The sequence below is a fragment of the Podarcis erhardii genome, assembly GCF_964252035.2.
Source record: "Podarcis erhardii genome assembly, chromosome: 5".
Taxonomy (NCBI): domain Eukaryota; kingdom Metazoa; phylum Chordata; class Lepidosauria; order Squamata; family Lacertidae; genus Podarcis; species Podarcis erhardii.
The window spans coordinates 46,452,466-46,477,924 of NC_138509.1; the positions used below are offsets into that span (position 1 = coordinate 46,452,466).

Genomic DNA, 25,459 nt, shown 5'->3' on the forward strand with positions numbered 1-25,459 from the left:
AAGTGAATCTGCAACCTGATTAGCCTACATGTGAATCCCGGAATTAGCCAATCACGTGGGTCCCATTGTGTAAATAATGTATATAAAGCAAACATTCTGGAGGAACTTCCATTCCTCCTCACTACTATGAGCTGAATAAAGAGCATGAAATCCACACTCAACTCCAAGTATATTTCAATAATTGTCCCTGTTTCAACACACCCTATTGGTTTGATTCCCATTCATCATGTTTAAAGGGGTCTCACTGAAAACTAGATAACCAACAGCGGACTTCAAGTTCCAGTGTGTCATATTGCTTAATGCACAAATGCAGCACGCTCCTTTTCTGTTTCCAGATGCCAAAGATAGCAACAGGTTACATAAAGTAATCTTCAACTAAATAAATACAGATGTGTAAATGACAAAACATTTTAAACTGAAGGGAACTTAAGTAGGAGTGTTAGAACAGATTTAGTGCAAACTGGGGGTGTAGCTAGTTAACTCTGCAACTCCTGACTGCAAAATCATTGGGAAAACAGAATGCTTCAGCACAGAGGATGTTGCAAAGCGATGCATGTTACTTTAAATGTGAACAGCGTAGTTGTAACCTGGCATCACACTCAGCTTGCACATGTGTGCATCGTAAAATTTCTCATTTTCCACTAGCTTTTCATATAAAAAGTATTTCTTGGGTAAAACTAGTAAATACTGATTCACTCACAACTCATTTCCTATCTCCTGGTGAAACGAGAGAGAGAGAGAGAGAGAGAGAGAGAGAGAGAGAGAGAGAGAGGTTGATTCCAAGCGGGGAGCTCCATTTTGAGCCAAACAGTGTTTTCTTTATACTGATAGATGACTCATAGGAAAGAATGTCTTATGGGAATAGTAACAACAACAACAAAACAGCAATGTCAAGAAGATCTGTTTGAGGACAGCGGGAAGAATGAAGATAATGAAAAGCATTTTCATATGAGAGGCTTGAAATCCATTTGTTGCTTATTATTTCAGTCTAAAAGGTGAATGTGGGGACTACCTCAGCCAGTGTATTGGTTCTCCTGACTGACCCCCTCCTCTCTTTCTTCTCCGAAACCTCCTTCTGCACCCTCAAAGCAGTTTCCAAAATATGTGATTGAATCCCACCCCAAAACAGTGGCGCCTAGAAGTGCTTAGTGTCATCAGCTGCTGGGTTTTTCCAGATGACCTATTTATTGAGCATTCATCCTCGTTCACCTGGACAAAGTGTATGCGGAGGTCAGATTGTATTTGGTCTTTGTTGAGCATTTGTTCTGAATTGTTTGTGTATATGTCTTCCTGTTAACTACTGTTCATGCCACACTTTTCAGTGCATTTCCTCATCACTTTCCTAACCAGAGGAAATCTTTTTAAGTGGATTTGTTAGGCTAGGGCAACAGAGTGTTTTCATTCACTCTAAGGGTGTGCACATAGAACATTTTATTCTAAAATCAAAGGAGACTAAGCTCTTGGTTTTGTTTTTTCTAGGTAAGCCACACACAATTTAGGGCTATTGCTTACTTTTTGCCCCTGAAAAGCACTTCTTGGGAAACTGGTTTCATACAAAATAATAAAAGCTCATTGCAGATTGATTCTGCATTATCTTGGTCTATTTGAAGATAGAGGTAGGCAGCAGGGCAATGTGTGTATCCACACCTGTCCAATGAAACTGTGGATGGGTGTATACTATGATGCAATCACCACTTCCTTCTTCATTCACCTGTGGTATGCTCAGTGATGGGAAGGTGGATAATCTCACCAAGGTGAGGATTTTTATATACGTATCCCAAAAAACACGCCAACCCTTGTGGATGGCAGCATCTAGAATTAATCTAGAATGCAAGCAGCATGATGAGCTTGAGCATAAATGATTCCAGATTGAGAAAAACTACATTTCCGTGCCACAAACAGATTAGTACCTACACAGCCTAATTATGCAAACCTAAACTTTTGGTAGATGCTTGAATCCCTCCTGCAAAATACTGACTGTTGAGTGGGGCCCTCAAACTCTCTAGTTGTATTTTTATATTTTGGGGTTTATCCCCTCATACATGTGTGTGTTTAATGCTGTTTCTTTACCATATTGGAGGACAGTGTCTGCAGCTGAAGACTTTCTGCTCCGTGAGCGATTTTGCTTTTAGACTTTATAGAAATTTTAAAATATGTACAGTTGATATGAACAGGTGTGTAGAGTAGGGATTTTAAAAATACATTTAATTACCTGCTAAAATATGTGAGGACAGTATCGTAAGATGGAATTATCTGAATTTTGGGGTTCTGTTGTAGGAAGACCCAGCATAGTGCAGTTCGCAGGAGATGAAATTCATTGAAAGTAAATAACCTGCAAGGCAAAACAAAATCTTTATGAACTACCAGTTTGTATGGTGTCTGTATTTGTCTAAACAAATAGTTACATCATTATTTTTAAGTGTAGATATTAAGTGTAAGTTTAAGTTATTTTCCTCAGATGACCATATTTTCCTGTTTTGCTTATTTTTAAGAACTGGATACAGCCACTTCAAGTTAGTTTAATTTACTTTAGCACATTGATCAGCATGTCATCAGGCATATTTTTTAACTGCAGTTCCACACAGAACACTTGACATGACATGTAAGTTACAAGTCCCCAAAATGGCAAAAACAACCATTTCAGTAGTATTGAAAGACACAAATGCTCAGTTTTTCATGGGTACATTTCAGATTTCTGTTGGGACCAGGACAAGATGTAGCAAAGTCAAAAGTCCCAAGCAAACCTTGGCTACATTCAAAGTTAAATTGTGAAACATCAGTACAATATTAATATTAAAGGTGCCCTTGCAGAATGAGATATTGTCTGAAACAAAGACAGTGTGTGTCCTGTCACTGACACTGCATAGACACTGTTTTTTCTCAGGCCATTGGGTTTCCTGTACTTCTGCTATTGGTTTATTCCTGTTTCATGCAATGATGCACCTGCTTTCTTGGGTGTTCCTGTGTTCCTGACCTTGTATTTTAGGTCAGTGTTTCCTTTACCTCTCCAGTGGCCTACCTGATGTTCAGCCTATTCAGTTTGGACCTCTGACTTGCAAACTTCATGGTTTTTGAGCTAACATAGTGAAAACCCATTTTCCTGGCTTCATCCATCTACACATTAGGGGCTAGGAGATGTTCAGCAGAATCTTACTTAACTAGACAGAAGCTTTTGAGAAAGTCACATGGCAGCGAGGAAACTTAAGGACAGCTCTTAAAAACTTTTGTGGGAGGAAGCTAATTGCTTTCCAAGAAGGGCAAAGTTAATGAACTGCTCAGATAAGACAAGAGTCTATTTAAAGACAAGAAGCATGGAAAATGTGTCTAGCTTTCAGCAACATTTTGGAAGTAAAAGCAGGCAGTCTTTAAAAGTCATTGGGAAAGGGATCTTTGCAAAAAGCAGACATTCTGTCCAAACACTATAAATAAATCTGCAAAACAAGGAGCTTATAGCTGCCCCTGGGAGCCACCAAGTGTTTTAGCGGAAGCAAGAATCTAAAATGGATGGTGGTGGGAAAGCAGCAATAATTTATTTCTCACCCCTTCATCAACCCTCAGTTTTGATATAGCACAGCTCTCGGATATCTGATTTTGATTACCTTCAGGAACAAGGAACAGATCTTCTCCACTGCCCACCCACAGATATTAAATGTGCCCATAGGTGTGTGATCAAGTGGGAACTAGGAGAATGACCTTGACAGTGGGATCTAGGGCTGGAAAGGTCTGTCGGTTCTGGTTCTCTCTGTTACTCATATAAGTTATAACTTAAATGTTCCACATTTTGCAGCAATTTGCCTTAAAAAACATATTAGTGTGAATTTCTCCTAATAAACACATTTTAATACGCAGTTTTGAGTAATGTATACATTTTTTGAAAGCAATCCTCCCTAACAGACTGCATTTTTGTATGTATTTTCACTCGTATCTTCATTTCCACACACACTTTCCTACTGATATATGCATTTTTGTAATCATTATTTGCTTGGAGAACTTCATGAAATTTGAATAAGTGCATGTATGTCCCTGTTTACATATTGTTCTGGAAAGTGCAAATTTTAGAAGACTTTTAGAAGACACCTGAAGGCAGCCCTGTTTAGGGAAGTTTTAAATGTTTGATGTTTTGTCACATTATTATTATTATTATTATTATTATTATTATTATTATTATATTGGGAGCCACCCAGAGTGGCTGTGGAAACCCAGCCAGATGAGTGGGGTATAATGTTGTTGTTGTTGTTGTTGTTGTTGTTGTTGTTGTTGTTATTAAATTTGATAGATTTGACTTTAAATGTCTACTGAATTTCTCCTCCATCCCTAGTGGGTGTACATCTATACTGGTGGCAAAAGGTCCCAGGACCCCAGAATCTCCAGGTTGTGCTGGGAGAAGCTCCCTCTTTAAAACCCTTGGGAGTTGCTGCCAATCATTGTAGACTACTGTGCTGGATGGACCAATGGTTTGACTTAGTATGAAGCAGCTACATTCTTACTGAGTTCCTATGTTGCTGTGATAGCCTTCCCTGTAAAACAGCACAGGAACTGGCACCTGTGCTCACTGCAACTGAACTGTCATGATGATCAAGCGTTCTTTGCTGACCCTACATCTTATTTTTTTGGGGGGGGGGTATTTGCTAATATGCACTGTTTGACTCCTATCTAGCTCCAGACCTCCATCACTAGAATAAAACAAGGGCAGACACAGTGTTGCCACATCTGAAACATTGTCAAATGTACTGTAGTTGTTTTGACAAATGCACATCCTTCATTTCAGAAGCTCTCTGGTAGATCACATGCTTTGCATGCAAAAAGCCCCCATTGCCATTTCTGACAAAATCTCTGGGCCTTAATAATTATGTGATTAGCAATCACACTGTGTGCTTAAAAAAACCAAAACAAGGTGAATAGGGACAATTGTTCTCAGGAATGCAACATGCGAAGACAAAATATTTAAGCCTCCCCCACACCACTTCTCCTATCGGTGAAAATTGTGCCTCCTTCAGTGCATCAATGAGCATTAGGGGAAAAACCTTGCACTGGACAGCCACTGCCAGCCAGGACTAGACAGTGGACAGAGGTGAGCCAAAGATCTCAAGCAGATTCAAATGATACCTGAAATCAGAGGAAACCTGTTGAATCCACATGAGAAACCTTTAATGCCCTAGCAAAGCTAAGTCACACACAGAAAATCTAATTCACATGGCAGGCTCTTACTCCCAATGTGACATGTCACTGATGTAAATTCCCAGTGTAACATGTCATAGGCGTAAAAACAATCTGTTTTGCTCAAGTTAAGTAAGACTTTCCCCGGAATTAGGTTGCTGCTTCATAACACATCCGCTAGGACAGTGGTTTTCATAAGAGAGCAATTACAGTGGCCATAAAACAGAGAACTTCTGGTCAAGTCAATATTAGGTTTCATTTTAAAAACAACTTGTGGAGTGGCAGAATCCAAAGAAAACCAACCGTCATGTCTGCTAAATCCTTTGCTCACAAGAGTCAATAGCCTTCATCTGATGGGCATGTTCCCTCTGTACTAAAAGTTCCTTCTCCAAACAAAGGTTGCACCTGATCATTCCTGCTTACCAAAATGAATGAGGAAATAGCATCCATCAAATCTGAGATTTTGAAAAGCGAACAGTCCTTCACAGCACATAGCTTAGCACCTGGACCTTTCCAACATATTGCTTGGGAAGATTAGGAGAATGACTGTTTATAGACCTCTTAAGAAATGATGGTGGACAGTCAAAAATATTAACCAATTATATCTATCAGCAGATATTTATGTGGATGGGAGGTTTAACCCTTTCCTCCCCTTTCTGTGGAGGTGACCGAGAGTAAACTGGAGGCCCAGCCAGTGCCAGCACCACCTCCGTCTCCAAAGACAAGAGAGACGCCGACACCAACATGAACAAACCTCGCAGACCCAGCCCACTCAAATGAGTGCCCATTTCCTTGTCCAGTCCCAAGATGCCAACCACTTGTTGCACTTTGAGTTGTGCCTGCCCTACTCTTCAAAAAGAAGGTGCAGGGAGCTTGTTGGATCAATGTCTTAGCTTGCACTTAGCCACATGCTTATACCTCTTATGTACCTGCTGCACCTTATAACCTGTGCCTTGCCTATGTCCCAACCTGTTTTATCCATTAAAGCTATTGGATGGGAGTTCCAGAACTGGGAGTTCAAATTCCTCATCCAGAGCCAAGACACAGAGAGGCTTATTCACAGTGGCACTTAGCCTATCAAATGGCCTATCCAGGGAGGTTCAGATTTATAAATGGGCTGCTATATTTTCACTGCTGAATGGGGACCTTTTGATTTCTCCTGGATTATTTTTTTTGAGGAGAGAGGGAGTTTTATGCTGCTTTATCTGCTGTTTTATAACTCTTGTTGCAATGTGTGCATATTATTATATTATTTTAATGTGAAAGCCACATAGATTTTTTTTATCTGAAAGGGAGGAGGGTTATAAATATATGAATAGTATTACATAAAGCCCCAAAACACTAATGCCTATGATGTATATAATATCTGGCAGAAGGCAGAGCTGCAGAATATATATTGGCAGGACCATATCTATTCCCGATATATACTGAATTGCTATGAAAGCATTGTATCCATTTGCCCTCCTCAGAACTCCTGCTCTCCATTTTCATCAATGAAAAGAACCCAACTGACTTGTGATCCCACTTCCTGTAGCTTCCTAGACAACAGAATCCTTCAAAGACCTGTTTATTAAGCCTTCGTTCTGATTTGCCTGCACAAAACCTTCTTTTATAGAACAAAGTATAGCACGTCCCTCTGACCTTGAAGATCTGATCACTTTCTGCAGTAGTTCCAGGGGCAGCTGCCGCAGGTGAATCTGAGAGCCAAGCTGTGCAACAAGGTTCACCTCTATCCATCTTTCACATTCGGTGATCAAGGTGGGCTGCTGATACTGATTTCAAGGGAGGGGAGAAAAGTGTCAAAGAAATTCTGAACTCTGGGACCATCTTGTGGTGGAAACTGGAAATGGAGACATCATATGCAGATTGAAACTAAAAGCACGAAAAATATTGGATTTTAAGTGCACACCTAAAATGTATAGTGTGAATACGATTAAGTCACATATTGTACAGATTTGCTGCTGTCAGGGGCAATGCCATTTGCTGGGAATCTCAAGTACGGAGGGTGTTTTTACAGTCCAGTTCCGCTTGGAGGCTTCCCTAGGGATCTGGATGACCACTGTGAGAAGAACAGATTGCTGGATTGGGTGAGCTTTGGCCTGATCCAGCAGTCTCATCCTAAATTCTTATTTTCCTGCTGAGTCTGCACTCAATGGCAAATCCGGTTTTGTTCCTCTGTCACTGTTCTGCAGAAGATTACCACCTTCTGTCTTGGAGACAGGCCATATTTCTTTAAGAACTTCCTTCCTGCGCCGCTAAAGGGGTATTCAGACACCCACAGCCCACGCACCTGGGAGGGAGGAGAGAGAGATTGTGTCCCCAGTGGCTACACAGTCAGTGCAAACATGTAGCCTCCTTTTACATGAACACTGAACATGGAGCTCTCAGTGGGCATGGTCAGAGGTCGAAGTGAATGTGTGTGGCAAATAGTGTCCTATCAAACCTCCATGCATGCATAGAAGCAAGTTGTCTGGACACCGCCCCGCCCCCCCAAGAGGCAATCAGAGGGTGAGGGAATGAGATCAAGAAAACAGAAGCCCAGTTGCTACAGAGAAACGACAAGCCCTGCACAGAGGGCTCTAGAAAATGGCAGAGGTGCAAATGTCAGCAACAGGAGGGTCCATGAACATTCACCAGGCTCAGTTAAATGCAAATCCATCAGGTTTACAGCTCACCTTGCAGCCAGCGGAATAATAGCTGCAGACACTGGCTGGGCAAATGCTTCTTCTCATAACCTGCACACACCTTGGGAGGAAGGAAGAGAGAGTTGTGAGCATAAGGGGAGAAGAAATAGAGAAAAAAGAAGCAGGAGAGCAATTCACCAATCTCCTGGGCAACGCTTCAGCAATATCATTGCTACCACACCTGGGTTCTGCCCCCAACCCAACCCAACCTAGTTCAAACAGCAGCATCTTTCCCAACAGTAGTGCTGTAGGAAAGGACCATCTTAAAATAAATATTTATATGGCCAATCACCAAACAATTTAATTATTTATATGGCAAAGCCCTTGATGAAGAGCAATGTTTGTCCCCAGAAGTCCAAAATGGATGTGACCTATATTTAAAACAATCGGAGGGTTGGTACCAATATGACTTGCAAATAAATAAAAACACACAAAAAATGAAGCAAAATTAAAAATCATTCTGTGAAATTCAGTATATGATCTTGTGATTCCTAGGCAACACTCCTTACTTCCAGATACTCTGCTATGCATTTTGGAAAGTTGTTTGCCTGTCTGCTATGCGTTTGGGTATTGTAAGAAAATTCTATGCTCAAATTCTATGCTCAAATTATGTGGATATGTCTATATGGGTATGAAAAAGAAATATGACTGTGTCCTAAAAATATGTTGATTTCATCAGCTACTGAGATAAAATGGTCTTTGCCAAGACTTGCATGTCAAGCTCAGTCAGAACTCTTTTTTTTTTTTTAAAGGCAGTTTTAAAAATATAGGCGACTCTTCCAGTAAAACAACAACCCAGATGATTCATTCCACATCTCTTGGCAGGCTCAGGGCGTCAACTTGTGCTTTTGCCGGGTGACAGGAGGACATTTTTCTACCATTCTCTCACTCTAATAATGCCTAATTTAGGATGGTCATGCCAAGAGACACAGAAAATTCTGCCAAGAAGAAATGCTATAACGTTGGCTTTGAACTTGGGCTACAGAGAGGTGCAAAACACTGTTACATCACCGGAGTCACTAATAATGGCCAGAGGTCCTGCTCGACTGATTTATTTGTGCAATGTGACTAGTGCCACAATGCTCTGCAGAGCAGCAAATGTCTATGCAAACAGTTGGTAGGGAGACCTACAGCTGAGTTGCGCAAATGTTTCTTTGTACATGACTTCCAGATGCACAACACCAGATGCTTGACAAAAACCGACATTTCACAGAACCAAGTCATGAGGGAGGGAGGCCAGTGTTTTGTACTGTTATACAACCCAGTCCCCACAGCTAAAGCCAATGACAGGATGGTGCACCAATGTCTACTTACTTCTGGAACAGGCTAGGGAACTGTAATACCTCTGCAGTAGCCAGGACTCCCAGAACATCTTCTTCATTCACTTCGAGTTCAGAGTTGTATAAATTCTTGAGCGCAACAGCAAAGGCTTCATTCACATCAACAGGAGATGCAAATAAAGACATCAGTAAATTCATCAAGCCTTAAAGGCGCAGGGCAATGCTTCCCTCTTGTCCCCTCATCTGAATTCCCATACAGTGAAATGGCAATACTGTGCTATGGACTTAGCATTACCTGTGGGCCTGCCCCCTCTCCCTATAACAGGCAAGCTGTTCAGTGTATATAACTGTAAACAGCAGTGTAATACCAAACAAGTTTAGGTATTGGCAGAAGTGGCCAGCCATTTCTCGTGAGCCCTCTGTCCTGTCCCCTCTGTTGGACCACAGAGCTGTGACCTTCCCCACCCCCTAAAGTAGCCTGCTACTTTCCAGCATGGTGGAGGATGTTGATCTGTCACCAGTCTTCAAGCTTTCAATGGAGCCAATGTGGAAAGGAGCAGGGCACCAGCTTGTCCTCCTTCTCAGTCAGCAAAAGGTATCCTGAGCCACTCCTGCAGGTGCCCTAATGAGACTCCTCACCTATTTCCTCAGCTCCTCACGTAGCCTTTCAGGGCAAAATCTTAACACCTACCGAAAATGGCCAACCTATATTGTTTTTATCTGTAGCTAGTGTCCATATCGAAAGTAAAAACAGATTACCAAATCGAGTGACATCTGGATCATTAACCTCCAATGCAATTGTGACTCTAGGCATCGTTTTCTTCTGTTTGAGTTCTTTGCTTTTGTGCCTATTCAAGAGACGCTGCTTATAACATCTGGTTTCTGCCAAAAGCATGAGAAATGAAGGAAGACTAGTATGGGATTTATGTCATGAAAGACACAATAAGCATAATTATGTTCTTTCCACCTCAGTTTTTCTAACAGAAAAAGGGAGGGGGAGTGCTGCTGAGTGGTAGTTTTCAGTTTTAAATTTTTGTAGTCATGGTCTTTTTATCGTTTGTTGTTCTGGATTGGAAGCCACTTTGGACAGGCATTTGCCCAGAAAAGCGGCCTAAACATATTTTAAACAAACACACACAAAAAAGATGTGACTTATATGTCGGGCTCGATCGATCGAATGGCTGAATAAACACATCTCTGGAATGGCTTCCAGTACCTTTTTCGACTTGGGGCTTGCTTTCTGTTATTTGTAAGTCGCATTTCTGAACAGCCGCAGCAAGAAGCTGTGAGAGGACCTGAGATTTGAAGAAGTACATGCGATGAAGTTCCCATTGGAAGCCCAAGCACTCCAGGGTTACATCTGAGGGCGGGGAGAGAGAGACAGATTGGTGAAACTGGAGCTGCTTCTGTGGAGACGACAGGCCACTTCCAGCAGCCTGTGGGCCTCAAGCAGTGCTACCCACCTGCCTCCATGCCTTCTGTGATCTTTTGCGTGTAAGAAAACAGGCTCTCATTTGGAGTTCTGTGCAGGGATGAAACCCTCAATGGAGAAAGAGAAACAAGAAGCCAAGATTTAAGTCACTTAGAATTGTTCCGTTTTCATGCATATCAAATGGTTGCATCTGTGGTTACAAAATGCCAGCTAATCGACATGTTTCAGTGAATTTGAAAGGAATGTTTTCTTTCCACTGAAAAAGGCTTCCAGATGTTGGTACGCCTTCCAGATGTTGCAGACAACAGCTCCCACTTTCCCTGACCATTGGCCATGCTGGCTGGGGCTGATGGGAATTGTAGTCCACAACATCTGAAGGGCACCACTTGGGCTACCGCTGCTGTAAGTTGAAATGTACTGGATGAGGTAGCAGAGGGAGGCACTACAAACATAGCCCCCTGGCAGTTGAGTCACTGCCACTTTCTTGTGGGGAGAAGAGGGAGATAATTGAGAAGTTGGCAGATCAGCAGAACCAAATCAGTGCTCCCACTGGTACACCCTTGATGAGACTTCATTGGCTCTTGCTGGTGCTGTTGTATCGGGGGGTGGGACAGGACATTTATTTATTTAGTAGCTTTATATTCTGCTTTTAAACTTGAGACCTCAAAGCAGCCAACGACATTGATGAAACTCAACAGCTACACCAAGTCTCGTACGCTCACAAAACAAAACAAAACAAAACAACCAGTCCCACAGAAGGCAGATGACCCTGACTAGTGGGAGAGGGAAAAGTTGAATGGAGCAGCCCCGGGTGCTGCCTCTGCCTGTCTTCCTCTCTTTCCTCTTCCTTCCCACAGGGCAGATGGTGTCTGTTGGGCCTGTGGAGGGGTGGGGAAGTTCCAGAACACATGCATGCATGCACACCATTTATTTGTTTACAGCGGAGATGCAGGTGGTTGACAGAATGGGGAAATTCCACTTTGAAGGCCGTTTACCAAGTTTCAATATGTCAGGAGCATTTGGCAGTTACCTGGGTCTATGCTTGTGCTTTGGAGTGCTTGGCAAATGCTTCAAATCATACGCATTCTGAAAGTCTCCATTTTCCTTCTGGTCCTCTCGTTCTGCACTCACAGACATGGGGGTGTCAGCTGGAGGATTAAAGAAACAAAACAAAACAAAAATGCTATGTATTTTTGCCCATGGAAAGCAAGTATCAAATGGTTCATATTATAGCACCAGGTAGAGACCTTCCTTCCTATTGCCCAGGCATTCTAGTGTTTTCACATCGAAGATTATTTGTGTTTCTTCTAGTTTTGTCTTCTGTCGTTTGGGTTTTGGCTTTTATCATAGTTATTTGCTGGTTTAAAACTGTGTCTATATATTGTATGTGTGTATTTCAATTCACACTTTTGTATACCATCCTGAAATAGTTTGACAAAACATGGTTAACACATATTTAAATAAACAGGGTGGAGTCCAGTTTAGTACAAATTGAATGATGAGACTTCTTATTCTACTCCCCCTGCAGAACTCCCAAAAATCTGCTTTGCAGAATTGGGAGACCCTTGGGAACAGGGTGTAGGGCTGGGGTTGGGCGAAGAAGAAAAATGGGAAGTCCTGTTGCACAAGTGGATTTCTGCAGGTAAGCAAATATCATAGGATGTCACCCATTAATACAAAAATTTCATGTATAGAAAAGGAAAGGTAAAGCAACTGCTTGACATGCTTGGAGTTTAGGAATCTATTGTAGGATTGTTGAGTTGGAAGGGCCTACCTGCCTGCCTGGGCCACCTGCCTGCTCTTCTGTCATCCAGGTTCAGCTCACGTGTCCGCCGAGCTCCTTACAATTTTATTATATAGTAAGATATATAATATTTCTATATTTGACATTTCCATCTTTAGAGATCCTAGAGCAATCTAACATGTAAGTGCACATCAGAGGAAGGGAATCTCTTTCAGCTCAAGGGCTGCACTCCCACACCAAGAACTTTCCAAAGGCCACATGCCACTCGGGGGCAGGAGCAGATACAAAAAGTGATTGCAAGTTGAGGTGGAGCAACAGCTATGACTTACTTTTGTGCAGTAAGCTACATTCCACACACAGAAAGGTCAGCGATGTCTAGATACACCCACCCACCTCTTCATCCAGGGAAGCAAGAGGCATTATTGTAGTTCACGAGCACATTATAGCCACGCAAAAGCACTTAGGGATGAAACTGGTATTTGGTGAGATGCGATCCTGAATGGATAGGCAATGCTTTATAAAAGGGGTGGAGAATCTTTTTGGTTCCAGGGGCTTTTTATTAGTATTGGTCGAGCCAAATTGGACAGGTGGGCAGGGGCAGTGACTTGCCAATCACATGGTGTCATTATCAGATGTCAAGGAAATAAACAACTATCTGACTTTTAGAAGACAGCTGAAGGCAGCCCTGTTTAGGAAAGTTTTTAATGTTTGATGTTATATTGTGTTCTTAATATTCTGTTGGGAGCCACCCAAGAAGAGAAGAAGAAGAGTTTGGATTTGATATCCCGCCTTTCACTCCCCTTCAGGAGTCTCAAAGCGGCTAACATTCTCCTTTCCCTTCCTCCCCCACAACAAACACTCTGTGAGGTAAGTGGGGCTGAGAGACTTCAAAGAAGTGTGACTAGCCCAAGGTCACCCAGCAGCTGCATGTGGAGGAGCGGAGACTCAAACCCGGTTCCCCAGATTACAAGACTACCGCTCTTAACCACTACACCACACTGGCTCTAGAGTGGCTAGGGAAACCCAGCCAGTTGGGTGGGGTATAAATAATGAATTATTATTACAGTGGTACCTCTGGTTACATACTTAATTCGTTCCGGAGGTCCGTTCTTAACCTGAAGCACCACTTTAGCTAATGGGGCCTCCCGCTGCTGCCGCACCGCTGCCACACGATTTCTGTTCTCATCCTGAAGCAAAGTTCTTAACACGAGGTACTATTTCTGGGTTAGTGGAGTTTGTAACCTGAAGTGTATGTAACCTGAAGCGTATGTAACCCAAGGTACCACTGTATTATTATTATTATTATTATTATTATTATTATTATTATTATTTGGAGGGGCAATGCATTTTGAATGTGAATAAAGGTTTGGTGTGTACTCAGCCTTTGAGTCTTTCCTGGGTAGTTTCTTCAACATGACCTGTCTATCGCATTAGGTGGAACCTTTCCTCTAATCCCAGTCCCTGGTATTTGTTCTGGACCAGGAACTGAGTCCTGAGTAGATGAGACTCCCAGGGCCTCCCTGCCTGCTCCACATTTCACACAAATTAGGGTGATGACAGAGAGGCTTTCAAGGAATGCAACTGCAGGGATTGGATGTTCTAGTGAGAGCTGCAATAGCATGCAAAGAATTATGGAGAAAGCCATCCAGGTCAGAGATAGGCAGCAAAGAAGGCTTCATACTCCAGAGAATGTCATAGCAGCAATAGTGGAATTTCATATTTCTGCAAATTACAGAGGATTTGGGCCCATTCCAAAATGGACCTGGGAATAAGATGTCAAAATCTGAACCTCACCCAAATACATATAATTTATGTGTACACACATACATATAGAATACGTGTCTGTCTGGGTATGCCAATGCAGTAGACTTCAACAGTAGACTTCAATGTATATCAATTAAGAAAGAGAGAGAGAGAGAGATGATTAACAGAATAATAAAATGTGCTTCTCTTTACATTTGTATACTTAAAGATACAGGGCTTGTTCAGTCAAGTTCTTACAGATGCATAATCGCTCTCTAGTGGAAGAGTTTGGAAGTGCTAATTCCAATCAGACTGCTCAAGAGATTAATGCTACAGACTTGTAGAATACAGGTAGATTTAAAACAATCTTGATTCTAGAAACTGACACACTGTGGAATTACCTTTACTTTTCTATGGGCAGCAGTGCCCTATTTTCAACCTTACCAAGAAGCTCAAAAGCTTTCACAGTCACCCAGCAGAAGCAGAAAGAGAGGGTTTCCAATCAAACAGTTAGTCAATGTTCTCAGTTATGACCATACCTGATATCATTCTCATCAAGGTCTCATTGAGACCAACCCGGGTGGCCTTATTCGCTTGTGAAATTCCCAGGAGGTCACAACTTGGGCTGAATGGAAATTGCCAGCGATTGGTGAGCCCGGCTTGCTTGCGGAAAGAACGATTTTTCAAAGGTCCTGCAACCTTAAACAAAGACATGAATGTCTGTGGTGTAGATGGTTAGAGTGTTAGACTAGAACCCAGGAGACCAGGGTTCAAATCCCCACTTATACCTGAAGCTCAGCTGGTGGCCTTGAACTGGTCGCTGCCTCTCAGCCTAACCTGCCTCAGAGAGTTGTTGTGGGGATTACCGGTAAATGAGGAAAGGGAAAACTATGAATGCCATCTTGAGCTCCTTGGAGAAAGGGTGGGATCCAAATGCAGTAATAATTTCCCCATGCCTCATAAAAGGTATAATGTGAATAAATAGCTCAATGGTGTGAGTGTGTAGGTTGCCCTCGTGTCCTGTTGGTTTGTAAGGCTATAATTATGCTATAAGGCTATACATTCCTTTCTCCCTAGACGAACTGTCAAGAAAATACAGTGGTACCTCTGGTTACAAACTTAATTCGTTCTGGAGGTCTGTTCTTAACCTGAAACTGTTCTTAACCTGAGGTACCACTTTAACTAATGGGGCCTCCCGCAGCCACCGTGCCGCCACCATGCAATTTCTGTCCTCATCCTGAGGTAAAACCCGAGGTACTATTTCCGGGTTAGTGGAGTCTGTAACCCAATGTGTTTGTAACCTGAGGTGTTTGTAACCCAAGGTACCACTATAATCACCTTCATTTGGGCTTGAAGGAGTAGATACATTAGAGGAATAGGAAGAATGAGATGAATTACTAGTAGTATCCAGGCTGAGAGCCCACACAGCTGAAAGAGGTATCAAATCAAGCTGCTGTCTATACTTCAGTAAGTGATCATTTTAAAAAGTACACCTTTCACCTAAATTTGACACCAAAATATTGCCCAAAGCAATTTGAGAATTCTCCCTGAGAGTGGAAGAGTTTTGAAGGGAGCTAAAAGAGTTTCAATGGGACTTGTACAATTTCCCAGGTGATATCAACAAGCACACCTCTGCTTTGTAGAATTAATATTATATTGGTCTCTTTCTTTCTTTTAAAATCAAACCAAGAAGGCCCCCAAATACCTCATCCACCCACCATTGAGCTGGTGAAGTTCTACATGGATTTTTTGATGAAAATTTGGGGTAGGGACAAGAAGTATCACAAACCTGTCTTCAGTCCATCTTTTTATCTGCTGCAGCATAATTTATTGTCCTTGTGGTGTTGCCATTTCAACGTTCCCCCCCCCCCACACACACCAAAAAAAAACAAACAAACCTCACCATGCAATGCACTCCTCAAACTGCCAGATTTTGATCCGTCAGTCAGCTGAAATGGCTATCAATTGGGGGTTTTCTTCAGAAATTATAATCTGGTATCTCCTCAAAGGTTAGCACTGTATCTCCCATATGCAGTCTGTGTTTACATCAGCCCACCAATGGAATGACTTTTATGTGAAGTTGCAGAATGTTAATAAACATTCTCATTTCTAAAGGTGAAAGGTCATGTATAAAATATGATTACCCCACACAACAGTCGGTGTGAGAGGAACTGAAAGACCAATTTGACCAGGTCAAACTTTACAGAGGACTTCAGATCAGTAGAGGCTGTGAGCAGCTGGGTGGAAGGAAAGATGAGAAGCACAGTCACACAGTGACAAGTGGGAAGAAGACCGTGGATTAAGAAACAGGAACCTGAAGGAAGCAGTGGAGGAAGCCAAAAGCATGTCAGGAAAATCTCAAATGAACATAGGGGAGGAAGAGATGCTATGCTACTGGTGGGAACTGGGGGTAGAGAACACTGTGGGATTCTCTGCCTTAAATATCATAATAACTTGGCTGGCTCTGCGCTGTGACTTGGAAGAAGGATGTGGCACCATTTGCCACTCTGCCTCATGCAGCAAAATGTCTTGAGCCAGCCCGGCAAAGAACCTGGGAGGTGATGATGAACCCGAAGTATTGTCTGTAGTATGCTCTAGCAAGACTACGATTATCTGTGTTTCATTAGAGTTGTAAGCCAAAGTCCATGATTTTACAATACACAGACCTGTAAAGTAAGTTAAACCAGTAGCTTAGATTGGCTAGCCAGCAGCTTTGTTCTGCTCTCGAAGTCTTAGTCATCCAAAGCTATCATAAACACCCACACACCTACCTTAGCTATCTCCTTCTCATTTGGTGAGAGTCCTCCCAGAGACACATAGGGAGCTGAGAGCAGGTAACTGGAGGTGAAAAAGACAGCATCAATTTTGTATGCATTCAGGAAGAGCACAAAGACAAAACTAAAATGTTCCTAATGTCACATTGTCCCTTTTTCAAGGAGGAGTCTGATTCTTTTCTTTCATGTGTATATAGAAAAAAACTAAGTCACCATTTCCCTTCCTTTTCTTTTCCCAACTTGCAGTATATCTTAGTTTTTGGTAGCGGTAACTAGTAGTGTGCTGCCCAAACTTCCTTTGGCTTTTATGGCAATGGTGGCATAGTTTTCTGTGGGCATGAATTGTAGGTGTTTGTACGAGAATGTTAATGTTTTATATGAATTTTTATTGGTGTATTGGTGTATTTTTTGTTTTTGTTTTTAAATGACAGTTAGATAACTAGTGACTAATAAATCTAGTAAAATAAAACAATCATAATCTGAGTAAACAGCAGTAGCCAATGACATGCTGTCGCCCCACTTCCTTTTAGAACACAGCCCATCCCTTCTAGAATGCATCACATGTTCTGGAATCTAGAAGCAAAAGAGGTCTCTTTAGCTATTTCCCTTCACCATTCAGCAATACCACCCATTATAAATATGCAGTGCTTTTCTTCTAGAAAAAATAGGTGCCAGTACTCACCATGATGTTTTTATGGTAAACGCCACACTTTTAATCAGTGCTTTTCTTCTAGAAAAGAAGGTGCCAGTACCACATACCTTTGAGGACCCCCAGAAAAAAAGCACTTCAGATACATCTCTCAAAACGTTAGCCACTACTTACAGGTGTTCTTTATTATCTAAAGCAGGTGTTTCAGGAACAAAAGAAGTTAGCTGAAGCAATTCCAGGGAATGTCGGGTTTTCCCATGGAGACGCTTGTAGCGAGTCATTTTTGTGGCCATGTTCAGGAATGCTGCTCTGGATTCCTGTCAAGACTCAGTGAGAGATGATTAGGGGCTGCTGAAAGAAGGCTTATAAATTCCTTCCCATATCCCTTCCACCTTTCTCCCAGAAAAAGCATGACTTCAGGCCCTCAAAAGCAGCAACAAGTGGCAATGTCTGCATACATACAGAACACTGTTATGTCATCTCATTACGACTGTGGCATCACAATACGGGCCTAGGATATCTTCATTTCTGGATCAAAACTAGGGGAAAGTGTCTGCAAAAAAATACTTTTCAGAGGGAAGTATGTTGCCATGAACTGGCAGGGGAGGAGGAAGACAATCCCAGCAAACGATGTAGCTGGGACTGGGACACACTGGGGCAAGCTGGAGATTGGGGAAGGAGGAGTTGATGTAGGAAGTACTCATGGGATGATGGAGGGCTTGGGGTCAGTGCACAGGAACCAGAACAATAGGACCCATCACCAGAGCCAGAGGGGCCCCTGTCTCCATGAACACAGTGGGCTCTGAGGTGTAGGGAGCAGCAGGCAGGGCACTCCAGGAGGCTGAGGCAGGCAAGATGTGTGATTCCTCAGCTGGAATAGGCTCAGAACAGGTGAGGATCACAGGTCTCATGAAGCCCAGATGCTGCAATCAGCATGCAAAGTACAAAATGGCAGCAGAGCTGAGGTGCTGGGTCTACTCAACTGTCCATGTTGATGGAACTCAGCTTGGATGCACCAGGATATCTGCAGGACTTTGGGCACGTGGATTGACCCTGAACTGGGGACTTGATATACTGACTTGCTGCCAGGTGGACCAGGGGTTCAGGACAGTGTGGCATCTCCCAACTTAAATTCTAGACCCAGCAAGCATGTGCATCCAAGCAGCCAACCAAGCCTCCTTAGATGTCTGCCCCAGGGACTACAGTCTCATAGTCCTACTTGCCAGAGTACCTGTTTCAGAGCATGGGGCACTTCTTACAGAGAGAATTCAGTCCCTTCTAGCTCGGACCTTTGTTGGAACAAGTTCATCACATTGAAGTACCAGCTCTAGTCAAATTGGCTTCTGTTCCCAGCAACCTATTACATTGACCAATGACTGCTATCTGAGTGGCCCAAGACAGCCGATTTTCACAGGAATTTTGCCTTGTACTGTGGAGGCTCACCTGAGGCAACAGAAGATCACCTTCCTCTGGAAAATTTCTTCCTTTTGCACTGGAAAGGGCACCTTCTAAGAATCTGAGGTTGGGTGGTGGAGGTTGGGATCTTTCTTAGCCAAACAACTCTGATACTCTTCCGTCAGAGATTCGGCAAGCATCCTAAAATTTCCAGGCATCACTTAGGCTGACAGGCCTCCTCAGTTGATTAAACTTTTAAAAGATGAGTCTGTCATTTTAATGAGTATTTTATGTTCTGTTGAACTGCATATTCTGTTGTACCTTAGCTTGATATCTTATATCTGTGCGTGGTCTATAAATGTTTGTGTAAATAAAATTAGAAAATACACTAGGAGGGTTAGGCCTCCAGGGCAGTTTGGTTTAGGAGTACTTTAGGTAGCAGAAGCCATGCAATTATTAGCATTCTCAGGTCAGAAACTGTACAGCTACATTTCATTTCTATTTAGAGAACACATTTATTTCCACCATAAACAATAATATACATAGGCATAAAGTTAACGCTTCAGTACAGATGTGCCTTTATGTAGAACTCTACCCAAAGGGAAGCATGGCGGCCAATACACACAACACAATGAAACCATGTCAAAAGGAGTCAACGATCAAAAGCTTTAATAAATGGCTGTGGGCTAATCATAGGGGCACACAAGGTAACTGGTAGGTCTGTTCACAAGCACAACTCTATACATAGAGCTAGATCTTCCCTATGAGGGAGGGGAGAGTGATCTTGTGCTTGAGTCAGGCATCTGGTTGGTTGCTATGAGAACAGGAGGCTGGACTAGGTGGGCCATTGGCCTGATTCAACAGGCTCTTCTTATGTTCTTAATGTCTACTCAGAAGCAAGTCCTATTGGATTTAATAAGACTTACTCCCAGGTAGGTAGGTATAGGAATACAACCTAAGAAGCCTAGTGACCAGAAACTGTGTCATTGCTTAATCTGGATTTGCAGTTTCTACCCTAGGGATCATCCTAGATAAAGCTGTACTCCCTTCGCCCATCATGTTTTCGTAATATCCATCCAATGCCACAAGGCCATTTTAAGGACTTGATTTTCCAACAGTCGGCTGTGAAATATGCAGAATGGTACCAAAGCTACTCAACTAACTCTATAAAATCAGGCTTTAGGTATATTTTCAAATCGTTTTGTTTATTTCTTCTCCACTAAACCATTCATCACAAAGAGTTCCTGTTAGGAGAGTTCCTTGAGAAAGAGTTCCTGGAGGAGGATTGCTAAGCACTATTGTTCCATAAGCAAATTTCCTGACATTGCTGGTCACACAGAGGCTCTTCACCATTGTCAGATTGTAAAGCTTCACGTACATCATTACAAGGCTGCTGTTGGCAGCTATGTTTTGCTTGTTTGTGGGATTAATTGCCAAATAAAGCCCAGTTCATGAGAAATGTTCACATGCTGAATTAACAACAAGTGAGGAGGGGGGGGATGATGATGTACATAATGTTGGTGAAAAATTGGGCTTATCAGCCCAGCCCAGTTTACACATCGATTCAGCTCATGGGTTTTTCTTATGGACAGAACTAACTCTAACTAGATTATCTATTTTCAGTACAATGCCATTTGCCGGTCTCCCCAAACCTGCTCTTGCATTATCCCAACATAGAATCATATTAAAACCAACAATATGGTTGAAACACATCTGGTTAAAACAATAGCATTGAAATACTCAATGACTGAAAATACATAGGATTGAGACTGAACTGTTTCAGGGTTTATGTCTGCTTTTCTGTGCCCTCCGCTCCAACCAACATCTTTAACTGCCACTGATTTTTTTTAAAATGTAATGTCCTATGGTCATAGGAGTGCTCATTTGGGTTTCCTGATATCAATCCTTCAAATACAGTATTGTAGCTCTGGTTGAATAGCTTCCTTTCCATCTTCCGTTCCTGTTCAAATTCTGTTCTTCCGGGTTAAAAAAAGAAGTGCCACAAGAGAGCAGAAAGAAGTAAAGAGAAGTAGCAGGAGGAGGGAATATGTCTTGTGCCCAGGCCTTTGGCATTGCAATTATTTGAATAGCAGCAGTGGACACTCACTCCGGGTGCCCGTGAACCTTCCCTCCGCGCTCGCTCACAGAATGACCTATACGAACACGACTTCATAATGCCACCTAGAAGAGATTCAGAGACAAATCCAGAACATATTACACCATCCATGCTTAACTGCTTCTTTATCTTATTAGCTTGAATCAGAACATCTAGGCTCACATCTTCAAACTGCTTATCCTAGGTGAAAGCACTGCCATTTTAAGGAACATTAAGGAACATTTTAAGGAATGTTACATTGATTTGGCTTTATAGAATGCATTTTATTTTATTTGTCAGTCAAGAAGTATAGCTACAAATTTACATGCCTATTAGAAGCATCTAGACTTCCCTTTATTTAGTTGCCATCCAGAAAAAATTATTGTGGATGTTAGAAAAACATAGACTGATGTTCTAATCCCAAGTTTCTGCTTGTTCCTATTCTAGGCTTGAAGCCTAAATAGTTCATTATTAATCTTTGCTTCATTGCTGGCTTTTATCTCATAGAAATATTGATAAAGGGTGACAATGACAAAATGCTAGTTCACCTGCTTTAGTTTCATCTCCAGAAGAGGAAAGAGAGAACTTTAAGGAGCTTAAGAGAAAGCAACCTTGGTTGTATTGCTGGTATTGTTTATACTGCTTGCTAATATGATATGATGAACATGTGATGGAAACGTTTTTCAGGCTTCAGAGAAGATAGATCAGACAGAGAACTCAAACCTTGCCTAAAGTCAAGTGTCTTGTCTGTGGAAACTCATTGTTTAGGAAATGCTGACATGTAAGTAGGAAACTGAACTTTAAGAGTAAATTCAAGAGACAATAAATGAATGTTCCGAAAGTCCAAAAGGTTGGTATAATCAGGAAAGAAACATGAAAATAAACCGAATACTTATCTTAATTTGTCATAACCTGAAACAAAGTAACTCAATTGTTGAAGTGTTTATCAAGGACCTTTTAAAGAAAGATATTACTAGCCAAGTTCACGAGTTTAAAGGTATATTAGACAGAAACTACAGTTTTAAGTTCCCCCATCTGAACTTCCCTGACTTTGGGTGTGCAGAGCTCCTACAGGCGTCTCCTCTTCTCCATTGGAACAGCTGAGAGGGACATCATTTGGGCAAGATGCTTATTGAAAGGCTAGCTCCAGTTCCTTAGGAAGCTTCTGAAATGTGCTTGTGATTATTTCAACTATTACTGAGACTTTTGGAAATATTCTATGCTTTCAGACTATATCTTGGTATCTTGTCAATATTGATAGATATCTCCAAATTAATTAGTTAACATCAAAGTAACTTGATATAGTAATCTTCAGGTAAATTAGTTAACATCTCAAGTAACATCAGGTAAATTAGTTAACATCTCAAGTAACTTGCTATATTATTATCTGTGCAATACCTGCTAAAACCCACAGGAAATACAGACCTTCAACTATAGCACATTTATCTTTCATCTCCTTATAGTAGAAAATCTAGTTATACTTCTGATGGCATGAAAGTTACTCAGTTACCGGTAATTGAGAGTACAGTATTTAACAAGATAAGGAAAAAGAACAGAATAAAGACAACATTCCCATAAATTTAAATTATCTGGATTAAACGGCCCTTCAAAATTAAGGATTTTAAATGCTGTATTTATGGATATTTGAAAGTTCAGTACAAAAGTGGACTGAAATGTAATTTATCAATAATGTTAAAGATAAAATGCAAATGGATTCTGCTTTCTCTGTGTTATGGCCTCTCCCCCCCCCCCCCCCCCTTCTGACTGGCAAAATTCTCAGAAGTTTCCATTGCTTGAAATTAACCAGAAATAGTTTTGATTATGACCATTATACAACCACTTACTTGACTGTCCTCTTATGATTGCGCAGGCATCAGAATTCCCTGGACATTGCTCAGTACCTTGTCTGTTACATTCTTCATCACTTGTACCTACACACGTATAGCATTGCAGTGCTTCGCCTGTCATCAATTAAAAACAGATGAAGGCCTTATATGCAAAGAACTATGGAAAATCAGCTCTGATCTCAGCTTCAAATAAAAAGGGCAAGTTGACTTATATTTCACACAAACATTGCCAAAGAATAATGGAGAATCTAGTAAGAAGTCATTGTATTGGGTTTTAATTCGTGTGAAGAGGCAGATCAATTCACAAACATCTTGGGCTTGTTTCTATTTACCCCACACTTAACAGAGTTAATATATTTGAGAAGTGTGATGTCTACTTTGCCTCCTAATAAAAGTGAGATCTTGCAAGAAACTTTGAAACAGTAGCATGCAACTTTTACTATTCACATTATAATGCCAACCAGGAAAAGAAGAGAAATTACGAATTCCAAATCCTGTAAATTTCAGTTTCAGCAAGGTACTGTACTACTTTCCCTTGCTCGTGTCTGCAAATCTGAATGATGATTTAAAAACTAGATATTCAGCATCTAAAGAGACACATTTTCAACATGAATGGTTTCCGAGCTTCACTCAGAGGAGGGGGTTGTTTATCTGTTGTAGCAGATCAGCAACAGGAACAACCCTGTGAAAATTTAATGCTGATATTTATTTATTTTTCATTTATTAAATTTGTAAACTGTACTTCATCTGAAGGTCTCAGAGCTGTTCACAGCATAAAATATGCAATAAAAACTTAAACAAGAACAAAACAAAACAATAACCGCCTGCTCCCACAAGCACATTTAAAAGGATATAGGATGTTAATCAGCCATATGCATTTGAAAGATAACTTAAGCAACCTAACTAAAAATTGATTCATTCCCAAAGATGTTCTAGCAGGCACCAATTAAATATACATCAAAGAGCTGGCCATTACTGTAACTATTGCATCAGAAAGCTATGCAAAAAGTATTCCCTAGTATTAGCAAACCCCCATTCATGGAAGCAATTAGTGCTTTTTTCTGGGGGTACTCAAGAATATGCAGTACCAGCACCCTTTTTCTAGTTGAAAAGCATTGGTGAAAAGCATTGGTGGTGCACTTACTGTAACATCTACCGGCACCTTTCTTTTCTAGAAGAAAAGCACTGGAACCAACAAAATAATGCATCTGAGATGAAGAAATGCTAAATGTGCCAGGTACCATAAAGCAGAGAGAACAAATAGAGCAAAATGACTTACTTTGGATGGTGAAAAGCAAACTGAGGAGGACCAAGCTGGCAAATGGCTTCATCATGGAGAGCCAAGAAATGTATCATTAGACAAAGCAAACTGTTTGTCATTAAAGCTCTAATGCTTATTCAGCATAGTTAATCCTCTATAGAGGATGATGTCGAGGATAAAGAGGTGTGCAGAATGCTGCTTATCTAGTTCTTCCCAGTTGTCCTTCAAACCAGATGTAATTCTTCACTACAACTTTCTCAGGAAATAAATTTTAATCATCATCTAGAAGAAAATGTTTTATCTGCCACAACATCAAATAAGTCTATAATTATATTTAATTAGAAGCAAACCTCATGAATGTAAACTATTTGATATCTGTTTTCCTATTACTCAGGGATGGATTGGTGGAGATTTGTCTTTCAGATTAAACTGGAAGTGGGGAAGACTTTTTCAGATTGAGGGCTGAATTATTCTGTGGGGCCAGACCCACACACAATCCCACTCACTTAACATACACATGGCTGCTTGTATCCAATGAAGTCATCCCTGCCTGCACACTGGGACTTTCTCTCCCTGCAAACCACGCCCTACCCCAAATGTGCTTTGAGGGTTCTCCCAACCCTCTGGTGAAGATGCAGGGGCCAGTGACAGGACAATTTCATTGGCTAGAAGAAGAAAAAGAAGAAGAATTTGGATTTGATATCCCGCTTTATCACTACCTGAAGGAATCTCAAAGCGGCTAATATTCTCCTTTCCCTTCCTCCCCCACAACACACTCTCTGTGATGTGAGTAGGGCTGAGAGACTTCAGAGAAGCGTGACTAGCCCAAGGTCACCCAGCAGCTGCATCTGGAGGAGCGGAGACGCGAACCCGGTTCCCCAGATTACGAGTCCACCGCTCTCAACCACTACACCACCCAAGCTCTCGTTCTCCCACCGCTGTATCCTTTCCCACAGAGGATAGAAGTGACCTTACAACAAAGGTAGCTTCACTTTGTGAATCAAAGTGGTGATGATATCAAAGATACACAGGTGGTAATTCTAGGAAGTTTCAAGTTACCTGTGAAAATGCCACTGCAGAAGTCTTAAAGGCAAGATAAGCAAGATCAATGAACAGTGCTGGTCACCAGATCAATGGTTAAACCCCTAAATATATTTACTGCTTAGCCTCTGGGGATTAGTGCTGCTTCTTTTGGAAGAAAAGAAAAAAAGGAGTCTCATCTCTTGAATATATAGAGGACTTGGATGCCATGCCGTGTGTTAAACATGTGGGTACCCCTCCATCAGGGATCTAGAATTCCATTTAGAGCACGCACACAAGTAGTGGAATGAAGACACACCTATTACCAAGTTGGAAATGAAACTTCGTTGATAATAACGACTTGATGGGACAATCCCC

At 41.6% G+C, this 25,459-nt stretch overlaps 1 protein-coding gene across 1 annotated transcript in view; it reads right to left on the reverse strand.

The window, feature by feature from the left end:
* BTBD16 (BTB domain containing 16) overlaps nt 1-17,927 on the reverse strand; it is a 28,259-nt gene extending 10,332 nt beyond the window's left edge. The window contains exons 1-11 of the mRNA XM_081863730.1: nt 17,638-17,927; nt 16,812-16,878; nt 14,580-14,739; nt 11,584-11,701; nt 10,585-10,661; nt 10,338-10,481; nt 9,881-10,003; nt 9,156-9,270; nt 7,833-7,902; nt 6,799-6,929; nt 2,213-2,332 (exon numbers count right to left, since the gene is read on the reverse strand). Of these exons, the coding sequence (XP_081719856.1) occupies nt 2,213-2,332; nt 6,799-6,929; nt 7,833-7,902; nt 9,156-9,270; nt 9,881-10,003; nt 10,338-10,481; nt 10,585-10,661; nt 11,584-11,701; nt 14,580-14,739; nt 16,812-16,878; nt 17,638-17,756 (1,244 nt within the window). The 5' untranslated portion in view covers nt 17,757-17,927. The remainder of the gene's footprint in view (nt 1-2,212; nt 2,333-6,798; nt 6,930-7,832; nt 7,903-9,155; nt 9,271-9,880; nt 10,004-10,337; nt 10,482-10,584; nt 10,662-11,583; nt 11,702-14,579; nt 14,740-16,811; nt 16,879-17,637) is intronic.
* Between the last annotated feature and the right edge of the window lie 7,532 nt (nt 17,928-25,459).